Source organism: Penicillium cosmopolitanum, assembly GCF_028827165.1.
Source record: "Penicillium cosmopolitanum strain IBT 29677 chromosome Unknown utg000005l:1.0-4006212.0:1.0-4009387.0, whole genome shotgun sequence".
Taxonomy (NCBI): domain Eukaryota; kingdom Fungi; phylum Ascomycota; class Eurotiomycetes; order Eurotiales; family Aspergillaceae; genus Penicillium; species Penicillium cosmopolitanum.
Window position 1 is genome coordinate 427,547 of NW_026622675.1, and position 27,233 is coordinate 454,779.

Sequence of the window (27,233 nt, forward strand, 5' to 3'; positions counted from 1 at the left end):
ATGAACCTGATCTACTCCGTAGTTCTGACTCACCCAATGCCGATATTCTTCCTATTTTCGTTTTGCCGAGGTCCAACCACCAGCCAACCCTAGTACGCGGTGACGCCTCCCGCCCTGATCTGCATGACGAAAAAGCCCGATCCACACTAGCCCGGGGAGGATATGATCTCTTCCGATCATTTACACTCTGTATTGATTTTTTGATTCTTCTCCGCAGACTCTTCCCTTGCGCTAGTACTAGTGGTTAGGAGCTATGTGCTCCGTACTTGTGTCCCGACTCTCCGGCTCTTGCCTCCGACTATCCCGAGGTCATGAGACTGGGTCCGATTCCGTGTCCGAATGGTCCTCGTTTATGGTCGGTTTTGAAGCTAGTGGACGCGGGGGATATCGGCTGATAAGATCGCGTGATGTGTGATGGCATTTCTGTTGGTATATGGAGTAGTAGTATTGTTTTTTGTCCCGGCTGGTAGGAGGGGACTCGGATGGGGTTTGTTTTATCCACCTGAGGTTGAGGGTATTCAGACCAGCGCTTTATTCTAAGGCTAGAACTACTCTTGCTTCGATAATTTATGACTTCAATTGATTGATATCTTGGTCTTCAGTATTCCTTCTGGCGGGAGTGGGAGTAGATTTAGGCACTGTATCGCACCACTTTACTTTCATGATTTATTCCATGCAATTACAATGAGAGTCTAAGATAGCTTTCGATCTAACTAGATATTCACTATTAGTTCAATTGATTCTAGTCAACTATTTCATGCATCCATTCACCCATTGATCAACAATGAGAATGACAATGGCAGATTTTGCAAGTAGCCCGACGTGCCTCCGATCTTCCCCGAGCTTGAACAACCTCTCATTTCCGACACCAAATCCCAAGGCCTCAACGCCTTCAGCCTAATTTGTGAACTTGAAGGGTCAATGGTGGAAATCAATTGCAGTTAACAATGAATCATTTGAGTCATTTACTTGAAACATCTTTTCAAATTCACTGGATATTTGTGAGCCTTGTACCAGTCACTTATTCACTATTTACTACTGCTTTGATGATCGGTTATCTCCTTGTAACTGAGCTATTCCACCATGTTATTTTATTGTTGCTCTCTCTTGGTTCAAAATATGCACTAGAACCCCTTCATTTCAAGAGGTATATAGCTTATATTACAAGAGCCAACGTGCTATAGTTCGGGGAACAGTGCGCAATCTGTTCGAAGAGACAAAACCCTGACAGATGTTGGTGCTTGAGATCAAACCCCCCATCCAAGGACTCCCGCGTTTATTTTTATGGGTCTGCAGACACCCGACTTACATTTAACCTCTTATTGGTACTTGCCTCGTCATTATCAAGGTTGATTGTAATCTTCATCCTCGGCGCTCGGACCGCTGAAACGAAGCTAATATGTAGTCTATTGACACAGACTGATTGGCTTCTCTTGCTTCGGTCAGTCAGAAAAGTCTGACAAACCGCTGAATAACCGATTGATTGAGCAATTGCAGAGGCCAAGCGTCGCTTCCCCGCAAGTGAGGAAAATGCGGGGTTTCCATCGGCCAAGTTGGCTCCAAGCTCAACAACCTTTTGGCCACTAGGAGCTTTCAATCGCGCGATCTCAGATCATAGCTGAAGCTGGAGAGAAACTTGTAACCTCCGGACACTCGTATTTTGTTTGGGAAGCAAAGAGGACCGATTCTACAGTTGACAAAACGGCCGTCTGGCTATATTCACATAGTCCCGCACATCATGGCGCCCTCCAGGAAGTCTGCGAGGCCGCAAAGTTCCCATGCCGACCAGAAATCCGTCACAGATACTAGGTGCTTCCCCCACCAACAAGAAATTCAAGACTCAACTGGGCTAACGAAGCAAATTTTAGAAAACTCCGCAATCGAATCTCCCAGCGTGCTTTTCGAGCGCGCCAGTCCGGGTATATCAGGGAACTCGAAGAAAAGCTTCAACGAGCAGAAAAACCTGGTCTTAATATCACTAAACTAGAAGAGGAAAACCAGAGGCTTCGTGGTCAGCTTTTGAACTGTCACAAAAAATTAGAAAGTCTCATCGTGTCGATGAAAACAGTCTCAGCAACTCTGTCCGAAGCGACTGCTATTGAAGTGAGAAATTCGGCGTATCGTGTGTGGGAGGCCAAGCTTTTGCTAACCGTGTCTGTTATTAGCCGTTCAATAATGAATTGCCCGGGGATAGAAGTTCGAGTGATGGATCAAGCTCACCGGGCGTTGATCCACTTCATACCACTCTGGCTGAAGATGTGACCGGGTGGGAAATGGATAACATTCTACAGTTTCAGAGCTGCAATATTCCTTCGCAACCCCCCATTATCCTCAACCAGGATGACCCAGAGCCTCATTTCTTGGGATCGATAGTCGATGAATCACAAGTGAAACTCCAGGTTCAAACCAGAACCGCAGCACAATGCCAACCGGCTCCACAGGAACTGCTTTTTAACTGTCTCCAGACAGTACCCTTTGAGAAAATGATGGGAATTGAACAGTACGAAAAGCTCACTAGATCAAAACAACTTTCATCTTGCGATTTGTGTCTGCCGACCACGAATTCGGTATTTTCTGATCACATCTCAAGCTGGGAAATGTATCTCAAGCAGAAGTGGGGCGCCACCGCGCCTTTCTTGAATGGAAGGATGGACTGGTACTTCGCCCTGCTTCAGCCCCCCCTCTATAGAGACGCGGCGAACTCACATTGAAACAGTCTTATCACTTCTGCCTACTTCATGACATCTGCTTTCATTTGCCTGTCATGGCCATCAATGACATCCTGGCATACGTATACCAAAGCACATATACCAGTTATGAAAATAACTGCGTGGCATATCGATCCATCAGTCGAAAGCTATAGCAACATGAGCCAGACCTGGAGGCCAACAAAAACTCAAATCTCGCGGAAGCACCCCGCTATTATTGATTGGATTCCATGGCCATCGATCCGGGATAAACTGATCACCTGTCATGCTGCTAATCCTCTGATCGACAATGTCATTTGCGCCATCGGACATTCTTATGTCATGGAAATTGACCTTTCTAAACTTATCGCCAACATTCCTCCAACACCAGGATATGTGTCTGTCTGGGATCTAATTCGGACAATCTCCCCGGAAACGTCGAAACAAAATACCGAAACAAGTAAAAATATCAACTTGAATGCTTGGGACGGTTTACGTGGCTCCGGAGTGCCCACAGATGAAAGCTTCCAGTTTCATCGACACAAGGAATCTTTCGGAATGCGTCTTCCTGCCCCTGATACCAATAGTCTTTTTGGCTCCCACACAATGGCCTTACAAGCTTTCGAGTTGCTGGGTATGGACAAAGGGGCATCACTATTTCGTCTAGACCCTGCGTTCTTTGAAACTCACCCTGAAATGTATGATCACCGCGATAACATCATGGCCAGCGGTGTTCATCTCAAATCGCCCTACGGAGATACAATGATTTCACCCCGACCTTTGGACATTTCGGTTTCAACGCAGTACAAACAATTATCGTCATGGACTGTAGATCTACTAGTAGAAGGGGCGTTGCCTGTGCCTCGATTGCATTTGGATAGCGAGTGATAATGTTTCCCAGTTTGAGTAAACACAAGTGAACCCCCGGATGATAGCTTGATTTTGCCAAACTACAACAAACCCAACTCTGCCTAGATCTCCAGGGCTCTCAATGGCATTATAACCTTACTGGATTCAACAGTGCCAGCTTGATATATATAGAGTGGCTAAGATTCCTATATATTGGAACTAGAAAAAACCGTCAAACATCCAGATGGCTTTCAATTTAAAATTCCCCGGACGCATTTTGAATTAATTAATTCTTGCCCCTGTCTCAGCCAAACATACATAGAATCTCCTTAGACAAAGGCTAGTGCGTAACAATGAGACAAAAGCAAGTTTCATTTCCAGGAGGCGTGTATAAGGAGCCAATAAACAGCACACTAGTACCCTCCATTAGGATTGATAGGGTCTGCTTCGGAGCCAAAGCTAATATATGGCGATCAAATTAAGTAACATTGAGTCAAGCTTGCATGGTTTGCCGAAGCGCGCCTGTTTCCTCTGGAAATATTGACTCTTCTGGAGAAATCATAGATCGCACCCCCGTGAAACTCCATGCCTTAAAGTACTGCGAATTTTAGAGAGGGGTAATATTTGCTGGCCTTCAAGAGCACTCATAGGCTCTTCCTTGCACTGTTAGTCAATATTTTCCTGGTAACGAGACTCACTTGCTGAAGCCCCTCATATGCACACCTCATGCAACATGATGGTTTAGGAATCTTGCGACAGGGGGCAATCCAGATTCTGCGGCGGGGTTCTAGCTATTCTTTCCTCAAACGACTTAGTGGTTTTAATTGAAGCCAATATCTCCATCCACACGTGCATGCAATTAATTTCTCACATCCTTTATTCTCAGTCTGATATCATTTTGAACTGACTATCACCCAAACACCGAGAAAATGGCTATCCCTATGAAGGGCCTCGAGGCAGAAACCCTAGCCAAGGCTCGAGCAAGTCTTGATGAAAATGGATTCTTTGTCGCCCCGGATGTCCTTGACGAAAAAACTGTCAGTTTCGTACTTGAACGGCTCTGGGCTGCAGCCGAAGAGAACAAGAGGCGCGGCGCAGAGTTGTTCATGCCAGCATTGGACCCAAACAGTTCCAACGTTCGAGTCTTCTATCTCATGGAGTTAGACTCTATTTTCCGAGAATTGATCCAGCACCCAGCGGCTCTCGAAGTTGCCAAATTGGTCATCGGACCCAAGCTACTCGTTTCCAATTTTACTGCGAATATTGCAAAGCCTGGTTCCGGTTCGATGGCCCTTCATTCTGATCAGTCTCTCGTCGTTCCCGATCCGTGGGAGAAGCCTTGGGCTGTAAATATTATTTGGTGCTTATCTGATGTGTATTTTGAGAATGGGGCGACCTTATTCATACCTGGCAGCCACAAGTGGAAGCGGAAGCTTGAGGTGCCGGACAACGCAAATGAAATGCTAAAGCCCTTTGTCGCAAAGGCTGGCTCGATCATCGCTATGGACTCCCGCGTTTGGCATACATCGGGTGCGAACATAACGAAAGATCAAGAGCGTGCCCTCCTCTTTGGGTATTACACTGCCCCTTTCTTACGCCAACAAGTGAACTGGACAGCAGCTTTTTCGCCAGAGACTAAAGATTCTCTGAGCACCGATATGCGAGAACTCCTAGGGTTAAATATTACAGCTAATTCAGGGTCTGCGTCCGACGTCGGCACTGGACTTGAAAAATACGAGGCGAAGAAAAATATGTAAATGAAGGCCATTTTAAACTAGCCTGATTGATTTTGAAATGATTATTTGATAAGTTAACTTGAAACCCTCTATGGCGAAGCCCGTCTACCATTTAGCATTAGACTACACTACTCTTCCTGGATAACTCTTCAATGACCCAAGGCATTCGATGATATATGGAACCAAATCAAGGACTTTTTGGCCAAATAACTTAGGAAAAATGTGGGGAACACATGATAGTCAGGATTTCGTGACTCCCCGATGGTCCGTGCGATCGGGGAAGCACAGACTTCTACAAACGGTGAATAATTTGTGTGATGGGAGCAACTTGTAATATTCAAAATTTGGACGCTGAGATAGATAATTACTTCCAGCATGGAGCGCCCACATAATCTTGGGAGCAGACGGGTACATGTGTGTTCCGAATTCCATGTGGGATGAGCTGACCTTTCCATATTGTTTCAGGGAAGGGGACGTTGCAGAACAACACAGATTGATTCTCCAATGCGGGCTTTGATCTCAAAGACATCGAATCTTTGAAACGCGAGATAGGCACGACTTCTTCGTTTGCGAGCCCAGGCCTGCCTTTTCCAGATTGCCTTTTGACGTTGAAAATCAAGTTCAAGCGATTGACAATCCTCAGCCATGGTCTGATCAGGACCTTTTTGACCCTTTTGACATACGAGATGCGAGTGACCTTTTAGGTGAATTGGGGATTGGGGGAAGTGAACGGGACATCAGGCCATTCATACTAGGTGTCCGGACCAGCTTAAGCTGGAAAGACTACATATAAGCTACTAGTAGCTTCTTAGTTTCCAATTTCTTCAGCTGGTCGGTGAGAAGATGAGCACAGGTCTAGTGGCGCAGAAAATAAATCGTTGAAAATTTCTGCAGTTTAGTTACCTCGATCAACTTTTTCTAGGGTTACGGTATTCTGTGTCTTGAATGTCCTTCTGCGATGTTGTGGTCGGGCGCGGGAGGCTTGTTGAGCTGCAATCCCGATACCCATACATGTACTCGTAGGATCTGATCGATCACCAGCTTCATATAAGTGGATCCAGGGCGCGACTCGACGTGGCAGGAGGGGGTTTCTTCCACCATTTCAAGTCTTGCAAGGAAACGCGCGTCCATTGCCTGGTTGGATGGGGATGTTCATGAATATGCAGGTGTCCGAGGAAGCCGAGGTTGGGAGCGGAACGGAGAGAGGCAGGGCCCAAGTGCAAATAGAATCAAGACTCGAGGTCTATTGATTGACAGAATCAAGCAGCTGGGTGATCGCTGAACCCATGCTGGTCGAGACTCTAGCATCGAGAGATGGAATGATTGAGTCTAGACCAGCCGTGGCTTGAAGGATGGTGGACTTATGTATTGATGTTCTCTGTGCATGTGCACCAAGCTGGACCGTGCATTAGAACTGACCAGTGATAAGCAGCAGCGCTAGTGATTCCCCAAAAACGGTTCCCCTGAGTTGTGCGTTCGATAGCAGGATTCTCCGGCCACAAGCTCTTCCATTTGTCGATAAACGAACCAAATTTCTCAGTATCAGATAGTAAACTCTGCATAATAATTTAATCCTTCACTATTTCTTAATCTTCCTTGAAGCGAAGAAGAAGAATGCCGTGGTCTTGACAGAAAAGGAGCAAGTAACCTGACTCTAGCGTGCAGCTAGTCTCGACCCAAAAGCCGATCGCAACCGGAACCAGGCGAAGTGGAGCTCAAGGTAACCCAAGATATCCAGTTAATCACCTAAACTGGGTTAGCACTTGGCAAGAACTGGGCAGAAGTGTCTTGTCAGGGGAGGATTTTCCTCAGAGGTTCACCACCGAGTGGGACCTCCCCCCCAGTCTCCTGCCAGTTCATCCGCCACTTCTTCCCCCTCACATCATCTGCTTCTTTCCAACCTCCCCAGCTCATTGTCCTTCCTTTGGTTGCTCATTTTTCGCTTATTTGTATCTTCATATTTGCTGGGTTTTCGGTTTTCGGTTTTTCTCTTCTTCACTTTCATTCGCATACGCCTCTTTAATTGACGAACCCCGGATTTTGCTGATCACCCCCCAATCCTTCGCCCATCTTTCAACAACCTATTTATCGTCAATACAACGCCAATTGATCAAACGGACAGCTGTCGAACGACCGATTCTACGTCCTAAATCACGGAATTCAATGCGGTCTAATTTTCCCTCCTACTAGATCCGCTGTGGGATCATGCATCTTTCATCATACTTGGTCATTGCCGGCCTCTCAACGAGTGTTCATGCTTTCTATCCCTGGGAGCTTAAAGTGGCTACAGGCGCCACAATCTCTTCGAGGCAAAATGGTTTCCGGCGTTTCATGCCATGGATTTTAGTCCCGGACAGCTCGGACTCGGACTCGGACAACCAGGGAATAACGCTCGACATCACGAAGGCTCGCCGGGCCGATACCTACCAAATTGTCGAGTCGGAAACCCCCACTTTGCAGAACAGTGCGGCAGTTAATCAAGATGGTGTGGACTTTTCTTACTTCGTCACCGTCAAGGTCGGTTCACAACAAGAGGAGATGTGGTTAGCACTCGACACCGGATCGCCGAGTAGCTGGGTATTCAGCTCTAAGTGTACCACTGAAACTTGCACAAACCACCACACATTCGATATCTCCGAATCCAGCAGCTTCAGTTCAAATGACTCGACCTACAGCCTCGGATACGGTAGCGGTGAAGTGAAGGGTGATCTGGGCCAAGATACCATGTCCATCGCTGGAATGGATATAACTTTCACGTTTGGATTCGCCAAGTCTGCAACCGACCCATTTGACAACTATCCTATTGATGGAATTCTCGGCTTGGGCCGATCATACACCGGCGGTTGGAAGATCCCCTCTTTCATGGATGTTGTCGCCGAGAAGGCAGGGCTTAGCTCTAACATCGTCGGACTCAGCCTGTCGCGCGCCTCCGACAACAAGAAGGATGGCGAGGTGAATTTTGGAACTGTCGACACAACAAAATTCGACGGGGAAATTTCCTACACCAACACCACTGCCGAAACTTGGACTATCCCGCTGGATGACGTCTACGTGAATGGCAAGGCTGGCAATTTCACTGGCAAATCCGCAACCATCGACAGCGGATCGACATATGTTTTCGTTCCACCAGCCGACGCTGCGACTTTGTTCGGCCTCATTCCGAACTCCAAGCAATCTGGCGAGAACTACATAATTCCATGTGACTCCACGGCCACTATCGAATTCGAATTTTCCGGAGTCAAGTACACCGTCCAGCCCGATGATTACATTGGTACAAAATCAAAGGACGACTCGAAGCCGGGTTGCATTTCAACGATAGTCGGTCACCAGTCCTCCGCATCGAACACATGGCTTCTTGGTGATGTGTTCTTGAAGAACGTGTATTCGGTCTTTGACTTCGATAGTGGGCAGATTGGCTTTGGAACAAAGGTGTCGAATTCGTCCTCCGGAAATGGGACATTTGTCGCTCCCAGCGCGACTGCGACCGGTCCTTCAGCCGCGGTCACTGATGGCAGCACTGAAGTCTCCTCTGCGGCGATTTCAACCACAACAGCAGACCCATCTTCGGATTCAGCGACAGAGACCGATTCGCCCACTATCAACTCCGCTTCTCGCATGTCCGGCGGGCTAGCTCTGTCATTAGTGATGACTTTTGCTGCCGCTCTCATCCTCTAAACCTTTCTATCACCAACACCTTATATCGACTACGCGTCTCACACCACAATACCCTCTTTTGCTTCTAAGCCAACCTTTGTCCCAGGCGTTCTTGTTCATACCGTCAAACTGGCATACATATCATCGCAGACCGATTTGCCATCAACCATACATCCCCGACTTTCTTTGCATTCAAGTGATACCCACTTGCACATAGTACTCGCTTCGCGCTACCGTGATTCATACCCTTCGCTTCTTGCATCTAGAGTGCAGTCTGATTTGCGCGTTTTTTTTATCTCCGCCCATTGCCTCCTGGTTCTGAAACATGGAATGGCTCCATCTTTGTACAAATAGAATACGATATCTGTGGCAGAAAACCAAGGAACCATAATAATTGATCTCATTAAGAAATATCTTCACTTCCTCCAGGTAGACTCTCGTGTAGATCTTGACGTTTCATCTTACTCAAGCTTTGAGCTTTGCAGGGGTAGACCCTGGTTCCCGAAGTCATGTTTCAGAAATTCAGAGAACTGTTCTAAATCATAATCTAACTCTTCTGGTCCCTAGTTTACTTTACTGATAGTAGGTTCCCGCTAACTTTACCCGAACATGCCATGCTACACTCATCTAAGTCACAAGCCGGTGCTGTTATAGCTATTTTCCTGGGTCAGACTTAGCATCAAGGAATTCAAGTTTATGCCTCAGGCCTCCAAATGGCAATCATTGGGATACCTTTCTCCAAAAGTGACACCCAGAACAGCATTACTACTACTAATACAGACTCCAAGATATGCCTCTGGTCTAGGCACGCCATATAACCCAAGAAAATAAATTATTAATAAAGTTCCCCGCCAGATTACCCCAGCCATCAAAAAGCCGCATTTTCGGTATTGGCAACCCGAGAATGTCTGGGACTAACCCGACCGGGCCGGTCCCTCGGTAACCAACAGCGTCATTGCTGATACTAATCTGACGCTTCTCCAGATCCTCAGCCTCATCAAATTCCCCAACATCTACATATTCCGCCATGTTTGGTCTCGCAGGAAGAAGGATAGCCGTCTCCGGTTCTAAGTCTCTTGTATCAAGGACTCTGCCTGCTCGCGCAGCCATCGCCGCGCAATCGCCGAGCGCTTCGCGTGGATTCCACGCGACACCCTGCAATGAAGAGGAGAAGCGCCGGGTCTGGGCTGGTCGAGTGAAAACAGCCTGGATAGACGCTCTGAATGAGAGTCGTGAGGTGGCCAAGGGGGCTAAGGAGGGAGCTCCACCCCCAGCTGTTAAGCCCGATGTGACGCCGAAGAAGATGTCGGACAGTTACTACAGTGCTGTATGTATCGATTTACAGCGTTGATCCTGTGATATTTCGCAGCTAACGAACTGTCTTTGCGTTATTTTTCAGATTTTGCCTTTAGCGCAAGATAAATGGCTGCTTGATACTTATCTCAATGCCTCTGGACATATTCGGTGAGATCGACCTAGGTCTTGTCATAGGTGCATGCTTGTGCGACAACTAATGCTGAAATAGCTTGGGATCATTGCTTATGGATCTCGATGCCCTTGCTGGTGTCATTGCCTACCGTCATACCGGCGAAGGCGTCAGTACCGTCACTGCGGCCGTGGACAGGATCACCATCGAGCACCCGCTCATGGAAATTTGTGATCTCGAACTTAGTGGACAGGTTTCTTACGCTACTGGTCGATCCAGTATGGAGGTATCGTGTCAGGTTTCTAAGCTTCGCCCAGAGGGTCAACCTGCTCAGCCCGAGGATGTGCTGATTACCTGTGCATTCACGATGGTTTCCCTTGACCCCGCTACCAAGAAGTAAGTTCTCCGTTAGAAGCTGGATTTGAAAACGTGCTAATCGAAACTATCCAGGCCTGTCCCTGTCGCACCTCTGATTTTGGAGAACGCAGAGGAAGAGAAACTCTTCAAGAAGGGAGAGGCCAACTACCAAGCCAAGAAGGCTCTGCGCACACGCAGTCTCCTTGAGAAGGCTCCTGACGATGAAGAGAGTAACTTGATCCACTCCATGTGGACCAAGGAGATGTCATATCTGAGTGAGTACCATTATGTGCTATCTATTTCTCACCTGCCTCAGCTAAACAACCCCCAGGCCCCCAAGTCCCAGCCATTCGCCCGGACAACCAAGTTTTCATGAGCGACACCGTCCTGAAATCGGCGATGATTATGCAACCCCAAGATCGTAACCGCCACAACTTCATGATCTTCGGTGGGTTTCTCCTCAAGCAATCCTTCGAGCTGGCCTTCTGCTGCGCTGCCTCTTTCGCCCACGCCCGCCCCAACTTCCTTGCCCTTGACCCAAGTACTTTTGAAAATCCTGTTCCTGTCGGAAGCGTGCTCTACCTGCGCGCAACGGTAGCTTTCACCGAACCCGAAGAACGCGAGGACGGCCACTCCAAGTACACAAAGGTGCAGGTCCGCGTTGATACCAAGGTTCGTGATGTTGAGCACGGTACCAAGAAGTCGACTGGTATGTTCAACTACACTTTCTTGGTGGAGAAGGATATCAATGTTATGCCCAAGAGCTATGGGGAGTTCATGCTTTGGACTGATGCGAGACGTCGCGCTCTCAATGCTGCTGCTATCGACCCTGCACATAAGATGAGTGCCCTGCGGAGTATCCAGGACAGTGTCACTGAGTAAATTCTACTCCTCGCGTCGTTTCGAAAACTTGCATTTGTGGGAAAATAATTTTATTCGGCATAATTGGGTAATGTACATAGAGCAATTCCGATCGGTACCAAAAAAAATATTCTATTTTGATATGATTCTTCATAATCCAAATTCCCGGGTCTCTATGGCCCACTGGCAGCCCTGGAGTATAAATAAGTAAAGCAACCTTGCAATTCCAAGGTTCATGGGCATTTATACTAGTACTAGTATATGCGAGCAATAATATGGCCTCCTCAGAAAATAACAATTTGTAATAAAGAAAATCCAATTACAGGTCAAGTTGAGCTTGTACTAAAGGACGATGCCTGAAACACCCGCGGCGCTGTACTGATTCGTGTAGGAGATTTTCCAAGGAATGTACGGTTAAATGCCCCATTCGGACTCCCTAACCTTCTCAGAATGCTAGCCCGTGTGCTGTCTAGCTCTTTGAGTATGATTTCACCATCCTGTCCCAGGCGCGCATCTATCTCGAATATCCTCGAACATTCCTCTTCCGCATCAGCGTATCCGGGATGCCATTGTGGGAACCAACGTAGATCTTCGCCAGTTTTCAATGTAATTTTCGTCAGGTTTGACGGCCCTCTGCATTCAAGAAATCGTTTTGCAGAGGATCTTGCGATTTCTTCGGTCAATACCGATTTGAAAGCCTTCGTCAGTGGGAACCCCTTTTGAGCGTTCTTCATTGCGATTGATATTCCTAGACCGACATGAATTATCAATTCACGAAGATTTCCGAATTTGGTTGCTAGAGCCTCCATTGAGGTTTTTGGCTAGAAAATTATTTGTTAATGCTGTGGATACTTCTGATGGGACACAGCTCGTGGCTTACCCATGTGCCATTTGGATTGATATCTAGTTCCAGGTTCGTGAGATTTGGACAATGTAGATCCAAGTCTTCTATCTCTTCCAAATTCAGAGTTTTTCTCTCCTGATCGGTCTCCTCAATGGCATGGAGACAAAGGTGCTTGAGATTGGAATGGTTCATCACAGAATTCAACGAAGGGACAAGTCCCTTGGCAGTGAGGCTCTCTAGGGAATTGAAAGAGGACAAGAACAAGTCAAGCTCAGGGCTCGAATTCGAGGCAGTATGGCGGGTATAACTTGTAATTTGGAAATTCTTCAAGTTATGCACGTTTCCAGTAGCCGACTCCAGCACGCCATTGTGGGTCTGAACTCCCAGCGTGAGAGATTCTAATTCTCCCCAAGGGAATCTCTGTTTCCAGAGAGGTTTCTCTTCATCTGTGATATGATAACCGCTTAATGAAAGATTTTTCAGCGGTGGAAAGGTGAATTTATCGGGTATCGAAAGCGGTACTATCTCTGCTGAATCAGGGGAGTAATCTATCACACAGCCTCCCCGTAAAAGATTGATCGAAACTGATAGGTCCTCAAGCTTCGGATATGCGGCGAAAATCTCATGCAGAGCTAGTCTCTGTGGCTTGAACTCTTGCTCCCATGGCCGTAATTCTCTATTAGGAGTAGGGACTGGGGCTGTTGTATCCACAGAGATACATACTTCCGGCACAAATGGAGCGCAAATTTCCCTCTGGATGAGTCCCTCTTCGTGTTTTAAATAAAGCTTTGGGAATTTCTGATGAGCGAGAAATGCATCCACAAGGGCGTCGGATATGGGAAGCTCTCCTATAAAGCTAGATATAAGTGTGAGTATATCAGCGGTGCTCACGAGGTCATGATGATATCAATGGGTCGTCTGGGTCTCTCTCTTACTATACAGCTTCTAGATTTGGAAGCTTTCTGACCAGTCCAGCCAAGAGGTCCTGGGGTGGCCTCAATTTGTCCCAAGCACGAGATATATCCTCCTTGGTGCCTTGAAGCTTGAAGGTCATCTCACGCACAAATGCTCGCAGTACCTCATTCCTATCGTCCAAAAGTCGATAGAAAAGACCGAAATAAAGATCTTCAAAATGTTTCGGCCGCTCAGTGGCTTCAAAATCATCGGGAAATAGCGACCAGTCGTTGCTCATCCGGCATAAAATGACTGATCGGTACAGTAGTGGAGTGGCAAGGGTATCGAATAGTCTGGAGACCGAGCAGACATTGGCAAGATCACTTCGAGTGGGTAGCTTGTGTCGTTGCTGGGGTTAGGTTCTGGAAACTGTGATATGGCAGCACCGAGAGGAAAACATACGGCTTTGAGAATGAGATGCCAGATCTCGGGAGGAATTTCGGGTTGACTCATGGTATAGGCAGCTCAAGCAGCGAGCTGGATTCAAGAAACAAGTTGGATCGAAGACGGTAGTTGTTTGGATGTTGTTGGCAATGCTTCTGCGGGGTTGTTTTGGTGCCTGCTTTTAAGCCCCAATAGACAGCTTACTCAGCCTCAGTAAAATGGAAGAAGCCTGGTGGAAATCATTGGGAAACAGAAAATGGAACCACTACGTATCAGCAAGGCTGAGAGATCGAGTTACCAGATCACAGAAACTAGAACAGTAAGTTATGCGCTTGATATGGTCTAAGTTTCGGCCTATATACAAATGGGGATATAGTATGTATGATGGAGAAGAGCAAGAGCGGAGCAAAGCAGGGGCCCAGTATAAGAAACAAAACATAAATCAGACCCCCAACCCATGCACCGACTCCAACCACCAATGGGACAATTGAAAAGGAAAAAGGAAATGACCTGCTCCGGTATCATGAAGAATGATAAGAGATGTAACCCCAGCCAAACCACCCAGGTAATGATGCACCAGGTACAACGCGCAAATGGCAGTATCCAAAACCCAGGAACAAACAGAAACTCCCTGCCACCTTTCGAAAACCTGAAACAAGAAAAATAGAAAGAAGAAACAAAATATGTTTGTTGAGATGTTGAGATGTTGCGGAGAAGGGGAACGGAGGATGCAAAATTGGTCAAAAAAGATATAGTTATAAATCGTTTCACTTCGTTATGTCCAGTGCCTCCATGCGCTTTTCGAAAGTCACTTTTTTGTTGCATTGAGGGTTGGGGTTGAGAGATTCGGAGGAAGGAGCTTGAATAATCAAGTTCGATGATAAATTAGGCTTGGAGAGAAAAGCCATATAGATGTAGGTGTTGAGAGGTTTGATGGGAGATTGGGACAGAATGTCGCATGGCGTATGTATAACGAAAAAGAAGAGTTGAGTTTTCTTATTCCAGAACCTCATCAATTGTATTGGATGTCAAAGATCCAGGATTGATTTGTGGGCCATTACTAGCCCCAGAACCACTTCTATCTCGTGGCTCCGGTGGCTGCTCTTCCTTCATACAAGCATTTTCGAGGATATTGGTCCACTTTCCACTAGTCCCTGCATGGCTGTGTTTCAAGTGTTGACGGAAGTGATCCGCACGGAAGAACTTCTTCGCATTATTGCATTCGCCGAACTTGTGCACAGTCGTCAAGTGTTCAAACCGACGATCCCAATCCGGTCGAGGGTAGTTCGGGAACTCCTCACCGCAATAACCGCATGTATCGTGCGATGGACCGGCGTTTGTTTGGCAGGTTGGCGATCCCGAGCCATGGAATGCTGACTGGAACGAGACAAGTGATGCACATGACCACGAATGACGTCGCAGATGGAGCGAGTTTTGGTGCCGTTCCGCCTCGTTCTTGTTCTTGAAGCGGTTGTTGCAGTACTGGCACGAATATTGCTTCTCCATCTCGTGGGCGCGTAGATCCTCCGGGCTATCGAACTTCTTGGGCTTCTTCGGACAACAGTCGCAAATGAACAACCCGCCCATCTTCGAGGAAGCAGGCTTGGGAACGCTCAGGGCAATCGGCATCGGCATCGGCATCGGCATCGACATCTTTCCGGTGGAATCTGTGGCGGGAGGTTCGAGGGTGCTGGCTCCTGGTAAGGGCCTCGGTACAGGAATAAGTGGTACTCCGGGGGAACTTGCGTTGAGAATCGACTTTTCGTGATATGCGTCGAGATCCGAACAAGGGAGAGGCCCCCCGGGGATGGCCGGTCATATGGCGAGAGGCTGGTCATGCTACTGCCACCGATCGAAAGAGCGGAAGAATAGGAACCAGAGGTTCGGATACTGAGCGAAGAAGCCGCTGATAACGTTCGTTGGCTCGGAGCGTAGCTGCTGTTTACCGTTAGATTGTTGGTGAAAGGGTGACCACTCGTCCTCCGCTGCGACAAATCCCCGTTACTCGTGACTGTATGTAAAGTGTGGCGATCGTCAGTATTGATCGGTTCCCGTGGTGGAGATGATGCTCGTCGCTTCATCCCCTGTCTTGAGCCTTCGGGGTAAGGTGGTGTCGGTTCACGGAGAATGAATTGTCGGGGAACTGGCTCGTCTGTCGAGAAATCACCCTCAATATCAGAGAACACGCCCTGGTCGTAGCTGCCACGATTTGATCGACTGGGTAAACTGATGCTGTCCTCGCGCGATGGAGTTGTTCCACGATATCGGCGTCTTCCAAATTCAAAATCGGCTACCGATGGGAGATTGCTTTCGACACTCGGGCTGCGACCCTCGACATACTCCCTCCAATCTGTTTTCGATCGGGGTGACACCCCTCCTGACTGCGGACTGCTATACCATTTCACATCAAGCGTTGAACCTTCAGAGGGCCCCGGTGATGGCAGATTGCTCGATGAGCGTGAGGGAATAGATGGAACAGTAAGTGCGGAGATTGAGTTTCGGTGGTCCGAGCTGATCGATCCTCGGGGAGAAATGGGCTTCCCTATCTTGGACAGCAGATGCTGATCGTACGCATTTGACGAGTCTTTTACACTTCGCAGAGAAAAGTCACGCTCGCCTTTCAGTCTGGAGATCGTTTAGTATGGGAAAGGCTGAGAAGGAGAAGACAAAGAAGAGCAAGCCCTTTTAATCTTACATCGGACCATTGGGATTGACAGACATGGAATTCGGGAATCCATCATCTGTCGGTGGTGGCGGTTCAATCTTAATTTGAGCCTCAGAGCTGCGGGAGAGTGGCATGCCACTTTGCCTGCCTTCAAGCTCATCAAGGTCCATTCGATCACTTCTGGGCGCAGAGTCGGGACGGCTACGGCCACCACCAAATAAGCTTGAGGCTGGGTTAATCGGGGGAAGAAGAGATGCAGATCGATCAGAATTCGCATGCAACCACCCAGCATCATAGCCGTTCTCTAAATCGTGGATGCGCGTTGGCGGAGGCAACGGAGGAGGCGCAGTATGCATATTGGGGCGAGATGGAATGGGTAAAGGGCCGTAGGATGGGAATGGCAATTCGGGCATCATGGATGTTTCGGGGCGATGGCGATGACGGTCGTACTCGTGATCCTTTGAAACATAGAAATTCGGCGATGCGGCTAGTCGGTCCATTCTAGATGGTGTGTGGAGTGGCGTGGGAGTGGAAGATGTGGATGGCCAGCTGCACTAAGCATGAGCTGAATCCGGTGGCGTTTGTCCGAATCAAATCCACTTCCAAGAAAAAAGAAATTGAAAATAATAAAAAGGAAGATGGAAAGAAAGAAAAGAAAGTTGATCGGAATAAGCTGAGCAAATCAGATCAACAGCAACTCAATCCAGTTGAGTGCAGTGCGAACGTCGGTGAAACTAGGCTGGGATTCCTAAGTGGACTGCCAGCCTCAACCCCCACCTCCGATTGCTTGGGAACCAAGAAGGTCCAGCTTCTAATGGGTAAGCAAGTACGGGCGAAGCGAGGTGGAACTTGTAGAGTGGCAACAGGTGAAGGTTTTCATGCGCCTGGGATTTCTAGTTGAGAGTTAGATGTGTGGAACCGAGAAAGGCGGCAAAAGGTGACCTGATATTGCAAGTCGCACTCGTAGTTCGCCGTCGCATCCGCAAGGCAATAGGGCTGACAGGGGAGGGGCGCAATATTAAAAGAGAAATGAACGATAAAACAGGATTAAAAGGAACCTACCTCTTGCTCGGTACCCTTGTTCGGCGATTCGCCTCATGGGATGAAACGTTTGATAAGTGACACACAGCCCTGTCTGGAAGCCGTCTGTGTCCCATAGAAGCAGTCAATCGCGAACAGCGGGACTGGACATGCTTTTGGATTCTTTGGCTTTTGAAGATGAAGAGATGCGCGCTGTCTTAGGCAAAGGGTAAATTTAAACCTCAGCTATTCTCTAGCAGAGGAACCCCAAATGCGATTGGTATTCCCGTTGTTGGTCACAAGTATAAGAGATGCAATGGCAATGGCAATGGCTTCAAACCAACTAGTTGTGTTCGGGAACACCCCACCACGGGCTGAACAATTGAATAATAATTCCCCAGAGGGACACGGAAAGACCGAAAAGAATAAAGAGAGCTGAACAAGTCCAGAGAAGGCACTAGTTCAGGTTCAAGGGCAAAAAAGGAAGGGGAGAAAGGAAAGAATTGCGCCCCAGAGAGAGTGGAAAATCGGGCAGTTAGAAAGTCAGGCAAGAGGCGGTGCAGCCAAATGATTGGATCTAAGGGCTCGAGCCAAAGGTGCAAAAGTGATTTAGGACCGAGGGAGAGGAGGCAATGTCGATGATCTCATTCTCACCGAGCTGAGCCAAGAAAGGAGGAGGGGGGGGGAGAAAGATGGGTTTGTAGGGGGAGATTCTGGAACAAGGCGCCTGTAGAGGAGGGGGGGCAAACGAAAATCCCTAAAAAAATAAATGAAAATAATTAAAAAAAAAAATGGAATTGAAACAATTCAATAAACGGATGGGTCTTCGGACCTAACCTGCAGTTCGGGGTGGGTTAAGAGGGTTGACGTGGTAAAAGAGGCGAAAAACCCTCCCAGACGCATTTGTATGGATTTGTATGAATTGTATGTAATCCAGGTTGGTATCTCGTACCAGTGTAAGCTACTTACATACCATTACGGACAGTTGCGGGAAGCCAAAATCAGCCAAGGAGTGGAGCGGGAGAGGGAGAGGGGGGGCGACGAAAAGGGAATGGCATTTCTAGGATCATCATTAGATCTCAGATTTTAATTGTAGCTCCCGCGTGGGTGGCCACGTTGGGAATGAAGCCCAGCACAAGGCTGGGGCATTTAGATTAAACTTCCAGTCCTTGTTGCCCTGTTGCCCTGTTACTGTTGCCGTGGCCGTTGCTGCTAGTACAGAGTCTTGTTACTACCGAGAACTCTTTACTTCTTTCCTGTGTACTCCGGTACCATCCTAACTGTAATTAGTAGGCTATTCAGCCCACTGAATAGCCTTGTACAAAAGATCACCCGTGGTTCAATCACTGTCCAAACTTGGGAATCCGGCCTTCCAGAAACCGGGACGATCAAGCCTAGTACTGTTCGAAATGAAGATGGAGGGGGTCCAGCAATCTAGGCATGGGCCGCTCTAGTCTCGACAAATGAGATCCAGTCTAGTTCACGGCCAAACACTCTACTTTACCCCATCCTGGGGCCATTATGGGCGCGTAACGCCAACCAAAGCACCCTATAGAATGAAATGGGACCTCTCCCCCTCTCCTCTTCCCTCTCTGTGCTTGACGCCAGGGTGGAGAGTGGACTGTGAATGGAGTCTCTCGTATGTATTGGACGCCTCGCGATGATCTAAACCCCTCCTTTGAAGTCCCCGCTCTGCCTCTCTTTCTCTCTCTTGTTCTCGTAGATTCGCCGCACATGGCTGGATGCATTGTCCCTCCATGGGGCAGGGGGTCGCATGTAGTGCCATCGCCTGAGCCCTACGGTAGTAAGGTACCGAGGGCTGTTGGTAACGGCTCGGAACGACATTGGGCTAGACTAGGGTGCAACACGTTCCATGCTCAAGGAACCATGGTTTAGCGGGGTGGACACATGGGATTGCAGATACGGATAAGGGGGTATGTATGCGACCAATACCACGGAATAGACTCCCATAAGGAGGGGGAGGGATGGGGCGGCGAATTCAGATTGACAAGGGAAGGAATACAATATGCACCGGTGACAGTCTTGGAAGGGGCTTGGCGGTAGGCTTATATCTGCTCGGATTGTGAGAAATCATGTACCCAAGTACTCCGTACATGATCCCGGTCACACAAACAAAGCCAGTGTGTACATACTGTACTCGTATGTGCAGCAGGGATGCGTTCCGCTAGGAAATTGTCGCGCGATGTGATCGGAGTCTTCGGATGGTCTGTCCAAGCGTTATCTTCTGGCTGTTTTTTTCCAACTTCCCCTGGTATCACTTTTGTTTCCTCGTTGCAAAAGGCAGAGAACATTCTTTATTGCCTCCACATTGAATGGACAATGCTGAGTCGCTAGTTCGGGCCCACTGATTTCCTAGCGTGATCCACTTGGGCCCCATTCATGCATGCACTGCCACACTCCTGGACCGCCTGTCAATTAACATTGAGCAGGGGGGAAAGGTCCATTATTCAGTACGGAGTGCTCCGTACGATTGCTGCCATCCTGGAGAGTAAGACATGTTCAACAGGCAGCAGAGAGAATGAGTCCAGCCCCAGTTCTCCGACAAGTGCCTCGATGGATGCGGAGGAGGTTGCAGTAACCTCGACTGTCAGTGTACTAAGACGTTGACAAGCTGCTGAGTCATGCGAGATGCTCCACACCAGCTTCACGAACAGATGTTTCTTGGCTTCTTTTCTTCGAATTTTTTTGTGGCTCCTTTCTTTCTTCTTCTCGAATTTAACCAAGTTTCTCTGTGTAGGCTCTGTCTCAACCCGAAAGAATCACGGTATTACATTACGAGTCAGGAGGAGACGTCATCGTATATCATACTACCTCGGCCAGGTCCCACGGGGTATAGGGCTACTTACTCCGTAATAGGATGGAGTGATCGATCGAGGGGTCAGGAGGTGATGTCTAGGTACTCCGTAGTCTGACCACTGCTCAGGTGGTACGTCAATAACTCTCAACACTAAACCAATTCTGACAGAACGTTGTCTAATAGTACTACTAGTAGTGCCTCGTATACGACTAGTTACTTCGTACCTGGCACTGAAAACATACATAACCCCGAGTATAATCAATGTAAGTCCCGGAGTACGGAGTACAGACTACTAAGAGGTAGGGTCAATCACGAGGATCGCTCAGATTTGAGACATGATCCTCGTTCGGCGGTGATACAAGGGAGATCGGATACCAGGCCAGATCTCCTGCTCGCTCGGTACATACTACAGTACATGCCCGGGTTCCAAATATCTTGGCATGTCCCATCATCCCACAACCTAGTGATGCCAATGCCCATACCAATGTCCAGGATGTGGCGGATGCCGGCGACGTTCCCTACCCGGAACTAGTCTCAATAGACTTTCGCACTTATCGATCGTCACAGTCAAATCCGGTCCTTGCGATAGCCAAGCATCTCTTGCTCCATCGAAGGGGGCGCAGTTCTGCACTTCGCTTCCGGTAAGGATTGACGAACCGCGAGGCGTATCCATATCAGCCAAGTGCCAGTCGATTCGAGTGTGTATACATTGTAGTATACGCGGCGTACAGGTCGCTAGTGAAGGCTGGATGAAAAGGAGAACGCCCTTGTCAGCATCATCGCCACACCCCCGACGGTTCTCCCAGATGTCAGCCTTAAGCCTTAGAGGGCTGCAGCCTAAGGGCGCGCGCGTGCGCTAACGCCTCTCCCTTCCACCGCCAGTCACAAGTAACAGCGGCGTGACTGCGCCCCCTTTCCCCGCTCGGTGATACTTCTGCGGGAGTCTCATCCAGCCAGCAGGTCGATGTTCCTGCGATTTCCAAGCTTACCCGCGGCAAGTCAGAGCACGTCGACCCCTTGCAGTGCTCAGGACGAATCGGCAGGTCGGACATGCAGTTGGTGTCGGGAGATAATTCAATGGGCCCACTGCGGCGTGAGCCGCTCGGCTAGTCTTGTTTGTATGGAGTACCAGCATTCAGTATTCTCCTTTTCAAACCGAGATTTCCTGGCCGAGACAAAGATGGAGCTGGGGCTGGGTGGCGGGGACATCAGCCGGATGCCGTTGTATTCTGTACGGAATACGGAGTACTGTTGGATATGTATGGAGTGCAAGTGTGGTTCGGTTCGACTAGTAGGTAAGGGTAAGGATAACCCATCGTGTACTCCGTACTCCGTACGGAGTAGAGTGAATACGAGTGCTCGTAGTTGGTAGTAACCAATGCCCTGAAATGCGGAGGGAATGAGTGGGTAACTCCATCTTGGGCCCACTCCAGCGGTTTGCGCGCGCAGAACTTGCGATTGGCGGGTCATTGCAGTGAAGCCCTGGAGTGAAAGTGCAGCAAATCTAGTTACAGTACGAGTATGGGGTATATGTACTCAGTACTCATACTCAACTAGTCCGTCCTGTCTTGTCGTATTCGTCTTCCCTTCTTGAAGGCTTTCTCTTCCCTTCATTATACTATCTGGAACTCTCATCATATCCAATACATACGAGTAACATAAATACTGTACGAGTATATACTATTCACGTGACCGGCAGCCCTAAGCCCTAGTTCCTAATTAGGTAATGTGCCGAGGCTCGCAGAACTGGGGAAACGCAGAGTCTGCGGGCCAGTGCCAGTGACTATCAAACATTGACATTCAAACATTAATGACATTATCACCAATCAATACTGAAAGTATTTGACGCGGGTCAACTTGGACATACACTTCGTCTTTCAATATTGATGCTTGACTCCCTTCCCGCACCAATCATGGCTATGAACCAGATTCCCGGCCAAAATATCTACATTTCTGGGTTCGTTTTCTATCTGCTTTTTCTAGTACTACTGGTCTCTACCAGTACTTACTAGTACTTCCTGCCTGTGCCACTATGAGTGGACCTCTTCAGGGCTCTCAACTTGAACGCATCTTTCTCAACAGTATTGTTCTGCCTCTATTTCTCATTGCTAACTGGTATCACTTTACCCCACTACAGCATCTTCTGTCTGAAGAACAAGGCAGCGCTCGAAAGGGAAAATATCACTCATGTGGTTTCTGTTTTACGTCTCAATCCGGCCGAGGTCAAGGACGCTTTCTCTTCCTTTCAGCACTTTGTTATAGACGCAGATGATACCGATGATGAGAACCTCTTGCAGCACTTCCCTGCTGCTATACAATTCATCCAGTCTGGCCTTGATGCGGGAGGTAATGTCCTTGTACACTGGTGAGTTTACTTTCCACTCCACTTTTCCCCCCTTGAGTACTTCCCTGCATTTCAATATTCATCATACGATATTCCATCTGCACCTCATCCTTCTGCAACGACGTCATCACGTGCCCCTCTTGGGATCTGCGCATGGCTAGACTCTCTTCCACTTCTTCTTCCTCTCTTTGTGGGCTTTAGCCTTTTGGTTTTGCTTTTTTTCTGGTTGCCTTTACTCATCGACACGGCACAGAAATTCGCCTCTTGCAGGGAAATACGGGAACTAACATGTCGATCCAGTGCGATGGGCAAGTCCCGTTCCGCGGCTGTCTGTATCGCCTACCTGCTCCACCAGAAGCCTAGTGCACTCACACCGCATTCTGCGCTAGAGGTAATCAGGCAGTCGCGCCCCCTGTGCGAGCCTAATGACGGCTTCATGGAGCAGTTAGCGCTTTACCACGAGATGGGTTGCCCTGATGATGTCACGGAGCACCCCGTGTACCAACGCTGGCTGTATCGTCGCGATGTTGAGGAAAGCGTTGCATGTGGCCGTGCCCCGGAATTGAGGTCGGTGCGCTTTGAAGATGAGCAGCCCACCCGTCAAGAAGCAAAGGCATCGCAGGAAGTGGAAATTAAGTGTCGCAAATGCCGGTTCGTATCATACACATTTCCCATTCCCCGCCAGACCAGAATTTCGACGGCCCCTCGCCCCTCCAAACTAAGTTTGCGGTTCAACTTGACTAAAAACAACCCACCAACAGGAAGCCACTTGCAACAACGCCCTACATCCTGCCCCACGAGGAGGAAAAGCGTCACAGTACCAAGGTGCGGCCAAACGCGGAATGCGCGCATGTCTTTCTGCATCCCATGAAGTGGATGAGCCCTAGTCTTTACCCTTCAACGGATGGCTCTAAGACCTCTAGCTCCTACGACAACCCCGAGGAAGAAGCTCCTCTTGCAGGTCGCCTCATCTGCCCTACTCCTAAGTGCGGTTCCAATGTTGGAAAATTTGCCTGGCAGGGCTTGCAATGTAGCTGTGGCAGCTGGGTGGTTCCCGCCCTGGGCCTTGCTAAAGCCCGAGTCGATATCGCTAATAAGGTGAACGCTACACAAATTCGCGCAGGCGTTGGTATCCGTATGCCTCCTGGGATGCGAGCTCCAGAAACTCAAGAACCCGGATCTGGCCGTGGTAACCTTTGACAAAAAAAAATCTTTTGAAATAAGATTCCACGAGCATTCATTCGCATTAGCTGTTTACGAGCCATGATACTTGTTTTCTCTCAGCGAATTTCAATCGAACATATCGAACATTCGATTCTTTCCTAGAACCTTGGTTCTTGTTCAAATCCTATCTCCAGGTACATAAAGTGGGCGATCGACAGACCCCACCGGGCTAGACAAGACCTCATCTCATTGACGGGTAGTCGAAGCCACGACGCAGTTGTAAACATCTTCCTACAGGCTATCCACTGCTGCAGTCGTATCCGCGACGGCCACTTGCGTCAGTGGAGGCGACAAATAGCTTTCCTTCAGAGTGGGTTCGCTTCTCGGAGAATATGACCGTCTTTATTCTTACCAGTTATACTTGTCAGTAAGGAGAACACTGAGGCTTGATCTCCGTTGCGGTCCGCATAGGGCTGCCTGAAACAACTCCAGTGCAGTTCTAGCCAGCCCTACTCATGAGCCCCAATGCCCGCTCATTCGCCTGGGCGTTGTTGATTTTATTTCAGCTCCTCGAGGACCGTCACCGCCATGTTGGCAAATTCAAACGAATCCACAGATCACTTCTACAGAAGCTAACTAGTTCTGGGAACCAAGCTAATGTACTCCGTATACCACAATAGGTATGCAGAACACACATCAGCGGCTCTGTTAGTTCTTACTACTGCGTATAATTCCTATAGATAGAACCTGACCGTTCCCACGAGGCCGGGGTATACGAGATGAACAACATCAGCCCGTTCCTGGGTAAGCAAGCCATTCACAAGGGAAGTATACTTTATCCGGCCCGCCCTCAGCCAGCCCGCACAGCCTTACACAAAGCTCGCGCAAAACCACCTTAAAAGTGATACAGCATAGGACGAGGCGCAGGCTGCCAAGACCAAGACACGCAACTCATGCCACCTGATTCGCGAGGAGTGTCACCAAGTCTCTCGTTCGTCATTTAAAAGGTGCGAGATGGAGAAGGTGTGTATGTGTGTGCATGCCCAAACCAGACCAGATCCAGGCTGGGGCTGATCTTAGGGCTGCATCCATCCTACGCAACGCCCAGGGGAACGAAGAAATGCGCTTCCCTCCTAAACACACACCACGCACATCGCCATAATCGTATACTAGTAGTACCATAGTACGGAGTACACACAGTCTGCTACCCCCTTCGTGGCTGAGGACAAATCTGAAACCTTGACCCCGGCCCCAAAGCAATCCTTAGTCGCGCGCCAAGCGACCAAACATGAGAAAATCGCCGGGTGCAAATTGGTCCCGGCGCAATGCTGTTCGTCAGCCGCCACTCCCCACCTTTCCTCATTCATCTTTGGGTTCTCGCTCTGTCTCTCTCTCGTACTCCGTACTCTCGTCTGCCCCTGACAATGTACTCCATACTGTAGAGAGAGACTTTGCGTTTTCTCCACCTCTTCAAACGCATAGAGATTGTTTCATCAGGGATCGGCGAAACGCCAATGACGAAGGGGATGGAAGCCAACGGTGATTAATTGCCCCTTCAGGGAGGGAGACTTTCCAAGGTTGGGAAAACATGAAGGAGGCTGTGCAAAGCGGGTCAGCCTTCCTGTTGCTCCCGATTGGTTTAGGGCTGAATTCACCTTCATTCAAGTTTGTATTTGTATTACACCGTATTCCCCTGTAAATATACCGTAGGGCGAAGCATGAACATGAGCATGAGCATTCGATGCTGTGCTTTGCTGGTTGGTGCTTGTCTGGTGCTGTTGTGCCTGGCTGGATCTGTGCCTGATGGGGTTTATTTTATTTTATTTTATTTCTCTCATTTCCATTACGGAATACCGAGTACATTCATTTCCATTTCCATTTCCTTTTTGTTTCTTTTTGTTTCTTCTTCTCAAGTGTCCGTGTCATGTCCACCTCCATGTCCATGTCTGTGCCTGGGTAGGATTTATGGGTTGCAAATGCCGTATCTTGGGCAACGATGGGGGGGGGGGGGCAAGTTGGTTGTCAAGGGTTCAGGTCTATAGATAGAAATCATTGCAGCCCCCGGGGCGTGCATCCTACACTACCTGAGGTAAGAAAAAACTAGAACAACCAAAGAAAAGACTATATTCCCTTCACATCCGACTACGAGTAAGCAACTACTACAATTTGAGGTAAGACTGGTGAATCAGGGACCAGGGCACTTCCTCGGGTTTTAGCAGAAGGACCACTCCCGGGGACCCGTTTATGTGGTCCATCATCCATCATCAGCCCTGGAATGCGACCAGAACCCCCGGAGCCCAGCAAGCTAACAAACAGACTCGCCCTACAGCCACCGCTCATTGGCGCCATCTTGACCCTAGTGGGGGTGGGGCTGTGCACTGCCTTGCAGGGGGGGGAGCTTCTCAGCTCTCCCAGTGGAGTCGCGCGCATACTGGATGTGCTGACAATGGCGCGGTGATAATCAACGCTGATATCATAGCTCTTCTACATTATGTACGAGTACTCGTTCAACCAACGGCCCCCATCCCATCTTTCAGATCAGAGGGCGCTAATCAAATAGACTTCCGCCCTTTCAGGGCCGCCCCCCCTTTCCTATTAGGGCGTTTGTGATCGCCTTGCATATGTGACAGTTTCGTGGTGCATAGCCTGTTTCGCGACTGGGTTAGTCTTGGTGTGACTAGCGCGATCACCAGATTCGATAATGGACAGCTGGTCCAGTTCAAGTTCAACTTTTTATGTTGATCGCCGGCTGCACTACGACAAGTGCCCGGGTGCATAGCCGCTTTTTCTCTCTCTCTATAATGCAGATAAGCTACTAGCAGAAGTCAGGAGCTCAAGTCATTCGCCCGGAGCTCAGCCCTGGGAACTGCCTGCCAGAAATCGCGTATACTAGCCACCAATTTTTCTTGGCGGACATGCAGTCGAAGGACAACAGAAGTATGTATACGCGTTACGCCAAGATGAACTACATATGCATTTTTGTGCGATAGCCACAATTTTGATCCTTGTTGGTGGTTATCCAGCTCCAGTTTACTGCCACTATTTATCGGATGCGCTAAGTTGACTAGTTCGAGTCTTGTGTGGTGCTAGCCGCGTCTGTAGCCTGCTAGGCAACATATCTGACTCTCTAACCGATGCTCAAAATTGGGGGTTGGGGGATTGGTGCTTGGTGTTGGCTCGCATCTATTAACTTCAATCGGTATATACTAATGGCCGATGGGCTTATTATTAGGCAACCTTGGAACAGGAAAGTTTGCGGAGCCTCACGGGAGTTAAGAATAGATTTCAAGGCCAATGTACTTTAGTAGAAGATATAGTATAACGGTGCTGGATTTGGCTAGTCTGTCGTCTATTCTCACCGCTGCCTTCCAAGGCTCCATTGAAGCTGATAACATCCATCATCTCGACATCATACCTACCTAAACAAGTAAGAGGAACTAATAGTAGGTTTCGACCAGGCAGCGGTAGAG

The 27,233-nt window shown here is 48.6% G+C and overlaps 7 protein-coding genes across 7 annotated transcripts; 5 read left to right on the plus strand and 2 right to left on the minus strand.

Moving 5' to 3' along the window:
* Positions 1-2,867: 2,867 nt before the first annotated feature.
* On the plus strand, positions 2,868-3,575 carry N7509_003178 (uncharacterized protein; the record flags this gene model as incomplete). The annotated part of the gene is made up of 1 exon (XM_056627815.1): positions 2,868-3,575. The coding sequence occupies one exon, from the start codon at positions 2,868-2,870 to the stop codon at positions 3,573-3,575; it is 708 nt and encodes a 235-aa protein (XP_056490549.1).
* An 890-nt stretch (positions 3,576-4,465) lies between these two features.
* On the plus strand, positions 4,466-5,293 carry N7509_003179 (phytanoyl-CoA dioxygenase family protein; the record flags this gene model as incomplete). The annotated part of the gene is made up of 1 exon (XM_056627816.1): positions 4,466-5,293. The coding sequence occupies one exon, from the start codon at positions 4,466-4,468 to the stop codon at positions 5,291-5,293; it is 828 nt and encodes a 275-aa protein (XP_056490550.1).
* A 2,184-nt stretch (positions 5,294-7,477) lies between these two features.
* On the plus strand, positions 7,478-8,947 carry N7509_003180 (pepsin-like aspartic protease; the record flags this gene model as incomplete). The annotated part of the gene is made up of 1 exon (XM_056627817.1): positions 7,478-8,947. The coding sequence occupies one exon, from the start codon at positions 7,478-7,480 to the stop codon at positions 8,945-8,947; it is 1,470 nt and encodes a 489-aa protein (XP_056490551.1).
* A 1,006-nt stretch (positions 8,948-9,953) lies between these two features.
* N7509_003181 (putative acyl-CoA thioester hydrolase) lies at positions 9,954-11,591 on the plus strand (the record flags this gene model as incomplete). The annotated part of the gene is made up of 5 exons (XM_056627818.1): positions 9,954-10,253; positions 10,326-10,390; positions 10,452-10,748; positions 10,803-10,984; positions 11,041-11,591. 5 exons carry the CDS (start codon positions 9,954-9,956, stop codon positions 11,589-11,591), a joined length of 1,395 nt encoding a protein of 464 aa, XP_056490552.1.
* A 305-nt stretch (positions 11,592-11,896) lies between these two features.
* Positions 11,897-13,821, minus strand: N7509_003182 (uncharacterized protein; the record flags this gene model as incomplete). Its single annotated transcript, XM_056627819.1, has 4 exons — positions 11,897-12,391; positions 12,451-13,270; positions 13,350-13,717; positions 13,771-13,821. 4 exons carry the CDS (start codon positions 13,819-13,821, stop codon positions 11,897-11,899), a joined length of 1,734 nt encoding a protein of 577 aa, XP_056490553.1.
* Positions 13,822-14,748: 927 nt separating this feature from the next.
* On the minus strand, positions 14,749-16,917 carry znfA (putative C2H2 finger domain protein; the record flags this gene model as incomplete). The annotated part of the gene is made up of 3 exons (XM_056627820.1): positions 14,749-15,442; positions 15,484-16,377; positions 16,448-16,917. The coding sequence occupies 3 exons, from the start codon at positions 16,915-16,917 to the stop codon at positions 14,749-14,751; spliced, it is 2,058 nt and encodes a 685-aa protein (XP_056490554.1).
* Positions 16,918-22,168: 5,251 nt separating this feature from the next.
* dspC (dual specificity phosphatase YVH1) lies at positions 22,169-23,799 on the plus strand (the record flags this gene model as incomplete). Its single annotated transcript, XM_056627821.1, has 4 exons — positions 22,169-22,212; positions 22,393-22,620; positions 22,900-23,250; positions 23,361-23,799. The coding sequence occupies 4 exons, from the start codon at positions 22,169-22,171 to the stop codon at positions 23,797-23,799; spliced, it is 1,062 nt and encodes a 353-aa protein (XP_056490555.1).
* Between the last annotated feature and the right edge of the window lie 3,434 nt (positions 23,800-27,233).